The 5,608-nt window shown below is 40.6% G+C and overlaps 1 protein-coding gene across 1 annotated transcript; it reads left to right on the top strand.

Moving 5' to 3' along the window:
* Nucleotides 1-2,596: 2,596 nt before the first annotated feature.
* LOC140753906 (protein charybde) lies at nucleotides 2,597-4,459 on the top strand. The gene is made up of 3 exons (XM_073088736.1): nucleotides 2,597-2,963; nucleotides 3,485-3,830; nucleotides 3,937-4,459. Exons 1-3 carry the CDS (start codon nucleotides 2,909-2,911, stop codon nucleotides 4,019-4,021), a joined length of 486 nt encoding a protein of 161 aa, XP_072944837.1. The 5' UTR covers nucleotides 2,597-2,908; the 3' UTR covers nucleotides 4,022-4,459.
* The last annotated feature ends 1,149 nt before the right edge of the window (nucleotides 4,460-5,608 follow it).

A 5,608-nucleotide genomic window follows, 5' to 3' on the forward strand; every position in this document is an offset into this window, starting at 1 on the left:
AATATGACGTTCCACGTGCGTCTTCAAGGTTTCACGAATATGAGCGTTTCTGGTCGTTTTAATATGGTCCGCTGAGGTCATACCGTATTTATATTAAATAGCTGCATTATTCTGGACTGCAAGCGTTTTAACATAATTGCATTTATTTTAAAGAAATAATGGCTTGGTTTGAAACGGTCGTAATATTCTTGTCGTAATATGTTGTATATGCTTGTGTTTTAAAGTTTTTTGATTACCTACTTATACATGCAAATTCGATTGGTTTAAACGCCTTCGCGATTGTCATTTGAATTTTCACGTGAAGTTCTGCAAATATCATAACAAGATACTTACGAATGTTTCAACATTTCAGGTGTTAGGTATTTATTGTGAGAGAGATGCACTGCAAATGTTTGAACAAATACTCATACACATTTATGATATCATAAAGAAAACAATTATGACGTTACTTATCATAATTATTGTAATGAAGAGTTATATTTTCTGCGCTCGGTTTATCATCTTATTGACTTACTTTAAGTTTTCATTTGCTAAATGATAAGGCTGTAGGAGCATAAAGATAAAACTTACATAAGTCTTATTTTTGTCTTTATTTATGACTATTTCCAGTTATATGCTCTTGCTTGTCGACTTCACGTAACTTATGTTGAGTACCATATTTCTCTGACGCATGTACACTTATTTATGATTGCCTATCTAGAACTTTCTACACATTGTAGCGGAGATTTATCTAACGACTCTTCCTACATTCAAGCGAACATGTGAAATCGAACTCGTGAAATTTTAATAGCTACTTTTTTCGAGTTTTCAAAGTGGAATTTAAAATATTTTTAAAACAACATACGGGGCATACTTTTATCTTTGTATCTAATTATATCTGTTTTTACATTGAATCTCACAAAGTTGCGAGGTGTTTTACTCTGTATTTTTGATTTTCGTTCGAAAATACATTTTAGCGATGTTATTGGCGTTATCGGCAAAAAAACCAGTTACTAAAACGGAAAATAACAAGGCAAGGCATCAAAAAAAATACCACACCATTTGACCTACGAACTTTGTGGGGTAAAAAAGGAAATCATGGAGTGCATCGGTTGAACGATGGATATCGTCACGATTCGTTTAAAGCCGTGTTTTTTGATTCGCTCCAGCGCTGCAGCGGTGACTCACTCGCCCAAGGCCGCGATGCCGGCCGGCGCGGCGTGGCAACCAACTAACCATTTTTTACATTTCTTTTTTGTCCAATTGTTTTCGCACTGCCTTTGCGGTTATAAACCGTTGGAAAGATTGAACGCGGTTGCTATGGCGATTTCGCCAAAATGTATATATACCCTGTAGCAATTACATGATTCCTGTATAGATAAAAGTTGGAGATTTTGTCGTAGTTTTAACAATTTATTTGTTGAAAGGCCTGTATCCTACAATCGAACAATTTACTTTTTGTAGGAAGAAGTCATGAACGTTAATCAAATTAAATTGGTGGACATCTACTTTTTACTTACATTTACACTGTTGCTTACATTTTTCCCTTTTGATCTTATTAAGCTAATTGTCATTACCATTCTTGAATACGTTTTTACAATATTCTTGGTAATTGAAAAAAGGAGCTAAGAAATGGCAATAACATAAAATAAAGGAGCAGAATATATTATTCCTATGCAGAGTTCAGGGCTAAGCAACAAAAACGGTTAAAAAACATAGAGGATATCGAAAGTTCCAGTCTGATGCAACATCGGAAGTGTAATAATAATACACCGGGCCCAGCAACCGACAGACAATTTTACTTTTGCATTTACGGCTTACTGCAGCTCAGTTTTATGGCTTTATTGCGACCACTTTAAACCTATTGTTCATTTCCTAAGAACATTCGCGAACTTATCCGAACTGTTACCAAGTCACGTAGACATTTTCAATTATAGTATTTCTTTACAAAAGGGTTTATTTCTTATCGCTACCGGCTACATAATGCTGTAGTTACAATTATTTTTATATTTTTTCAAGTTTTACAATTTTTGTCGGATGATGAATAAAATTTAGCGACTTTAATATTTTTGAATTTTCTTGTTCAAAATCATTAAAGTGCACGTTTACAAATAATCTTACATTAAATTGCTTATCTAACACTTTATCACATCTTATATCTAGAATACAGAATATCTTATCGACTCAACTCTTTGTTGCGTCGAGGTGCGGCTAGCCACCTTGACGCCCATTTCATATCGCTTATACCATAAATACCTATAATAAATTACATTTAAAGCTTATCTTAAATCTAACTTACATCTAAATTACCACTAAACAAAGACACGAATAACGATTTACATGGGACGTATTTCTTAGTAATAGGAACGTAACACGCGCGGTTTATTTGCACCGGGTTTAATTTGAATCGCGATTGAAAACCGAACTGTAAAACGCGACCGGTACATCGGAACAAAGAAAAGCCGGCCGGCTTGCGGTCGGCGGCCGGCGCGGAGCGACACAGAGACGACCGACAACGACGGCGGACGGGCGCAACTGGCGCGCGGGGCCCCCGCGGCCGCCCGCGGAGCGACCCCCCGCACCCCCTTCCTCGGCTCTCTATATAAAAAGCAAACTCTTCCCGGCATCGTCAGTCCAGTCCGTCACAGACAGCGACAGGGTCGGGTGGGTCACACGGAGAGCCTAGGGCGAGCGACGAAGCCCTGTGGTTACGAGATCAGATCTGATGCGGTCGTGTTAGCCGGACGTTCCCAACTCCCCATCGATCTCTTCGCGATAACTAGTCGCCGGTCGCGAAGCCGGTACGGTCGTTCAGTGCGCATTCGCAGTACAAAAGAGACTTGTGATATTTTTCTAGTATAAGTTCCGGAGCGGAACTCTTTAATTTTTCGTATTAAAAGTGTACAATATAAGTAAAAATTTGGAAAACATGGAGATACTGCCGGTCACGAGTCAGTTTAACGTCGGATTCAGTAGTGAAAAAGGTGAGTCGACTTTCTATTCCGTGCGGTGGAGAGGGAACTTAGAAAGCAAAGTGACGATCGTCAGCTGTTGCTATGCGGCGCGCGCACGCCGGCTGGCGAAACATGTTCCCGCAGTGGACCAGCTACCACCTACTACACACTAATATCGCTCATTACAAATAATGGCAACGGGACAATAATACGCTAACAGTTGGAGCGGTCAGTGAAAATAGGTCGGGATCGAAACGTCACGGTCAGCTGATCAACAGCTGTTCTGTAACGCTCCCTTGCCCTCTAATGCCACATGCTCCAATTAACTTTCGACTTTATTTCGCTTCTTGTAAGACACTTGTTCAATTCTAATAAGTTTCTGATACAGTATTGAGCTGAGATTTTATAGCTAAGTTTTTTTATCGATCAATGATTTTACAATTGTAATAACAATTAAGAATTGAATTTTATAGTTTGGAGACTGTAATAAAAATCTTACAGCTTTTTTATTTTAAGACTTAGATTTTCAAAATATGTTTCTATTGTTGCAGCGTGGAATGGGCCAACTTGGCGAGAGGCGCCGGTACCGGTGCCGACGGAAACGGCGTTGGCTCAGAGACTCGAGAGAGAGCTTCGAGCGGCCAAAGGAGCCAGCGAGCTAGCCACGGCCGAGGTGTTGGTGCCCGCGGAGCTGCTGTCCCGGGCGTCCCGGCAGACGCTGGCGCTGGCGGAGGGCGAGCCCTGCGGCTCCCGGGGCGCCGCGGTCATCGTGGACGTCGCCGGCCGCCGCCTAGCCGCCTTCAAGATAGACCCCAACACGCTCACCACGCACGAAATACACCTCCATCTCGAGCACGACGCTACGAACTGGACTAGCCTGTTGCCGCAATTTTTAAAGTGAGTTCCCATTTCCTGTCATCAGTTATATTTTCTTTTGTCTTTATCAGCTATCATCAGCGAGGTTTGTCGATAAGTGAAACTAATGATCTTTTCTTCTTTACAGAAACTTAACGCGAGGCGGCACCATCATCATCAGCCCCCAGTTCACGATAGAAAAGAAAAAGCTTTTCCGAAGCCAGGCCGAGTGATCCGGCTGTGATAGCGCGTGATGCGAGCGAGCCGACTGATTGCCCTCCTCGATATCTACGTATCGTTATTTTAACAAATATCAATATTATTATTATATGTATATTAATTATTATATATTTTTAATAAGAGAAAAAAGCACAGCGTGATATGTAATGTATAGTTGTAGAGTAAGCGCAGAGGAGCGCATTAGGTGCGCGGTGGCGTCGCCGGCCGGGTGTTGTAACCGTCGAGGCGCGTCTTGTCGATATCGATACAAGGCGCGGCGCTCGCGCGGTTGCCGCTGCGGCCGGCGGCGCGCGCGACGGCGCGGCGGCGAGCGCGACCAACCCTTTCCTCCTTCCCCCATCCCCCGGCCCCCGCACCCCCGCCCTCATCCCCGGCCTCACCCTCGCCCACCGCGGTGCCCGCCCCGCGCCTTCTTATGTTAATCATTGTTCGTATTTTATTATCGGATGTTTAATGAGTCTGGCTGTCGGAGTGGTTGGTCGTGTGAGTGGCGTGGCGGCGTTAGGTGCGCACCATGATCTCAGTCGCCGCCGCGCGTGTGATACTATTGCCCTGATTGGTTTAGTGTTACGTATTATTTTTTGTTTCGAGTTCGATTCTATTCTGAAGTTGCGTAGAGTTCGTATATTTCATGTATCGTAATCGTATTTATTAGAGGCGATCTCCATGGAGATCAGATATGTGTACGTTTTTCGTAATTGTACTAGTTCGTACATTTGTTTGTGATACTACTTTTGTAATGTATAAAATTTAAATGAGAAAAATATACTTTAATGAGTAAGCGAGCACGCATGCAGATTATTGTTAAGAGAGTTGTATCATAGAGCCGTTTGAACGGATGCAATAAGAGGAGCGGCGCGGGTCTGTCCGCGCTCTAATATACTGCAAAGATCTCAGGTTATATTATTATAGTTATAACAAGTATTAAGTTATTTAAGTTAATATAAAGATTGTCATTTTTTTGTAAGATTGTTTTCTATCGCCGCGCGAAGCTGCGTTACTATAGTCCAGTGGGAGGAAAGAAATTTTGTACTAACAGTACTATAGTTGACGAGATGTTATTGAAGTCGATGCATTTTCTTCATCCAGTGTAATTACTACATTAAATGTAAATCAATAGACTAACAGTTTTTAAACGAAATCTAAATGTTTGTAGGGTCCAGTGTTTTAAACGCACAATATCATAGTACTAGAATTCACTTTCATCAAAAAAGATTTTAAAAAGCTATAAAAACATTTTACTTCTAAACTTGAAATGTCGACATATACAAAACTAACAATAATAATAAATGTATCAATTGTTTATAATTGATATTTATTTCATAGACAGTAAAAGAAAATGTAGAAATTATTAAAAAATACATAGTTTCAATAATGGATGTCATTGTTTTTCTGACGAACAAACCTGATCCCTGTCCTTGTACACTTTAACTATAAGCTATAAAAACAAAATGAAAAAACACGACACACCTACCTGTTCACAACATATAAGTATGACGAAACTACATAAAACAGAGAACAAGTTGTATACAATTTACATACATTACCATAAAGTTAACCTAGGTAAAAACAATCAGAGA

The sequence above is a fragment of the Epargyreus clarus genome, unplaced genomic scaffold (assembly GCF_041222505.1).
Source record: "Epargyreus clarus isolate Ecla_fem2 unplaced genomic scaffold, WU_Ecla_fem_2.2 ptg000027l, whole genome shotgun sequence".
NCBI lineage: Eukaryota > Metazoa > Arthropoda > Insecta > Lepidoptera > Hesperiidae > Epargyreus > Epargyreus clarus.

Coding starts and splice junctions, on each gene's coding strand:
- LOC140753906 (XM_073088736.1), top strand. CDS start 2,909: ATGGAGATACTGCCGGTCACGAGTCAGTTTAACGTCGGATTCAGTAGT. Junction 2,964..3,484: donor CGGATTCAGTAGTGAAAAAG/GTGAGTCGACTT, acceptor CTATTGTTGCAG/CGTGGAATGGGCCAACTTGG. Junction 3,831..3,936: donor CTGTTGCCGCAATTTTTAAA/GTGAGTTCCCAT, acceptor TCTTCTTTACAG/AAACTTAACGCGAGGCGGCA.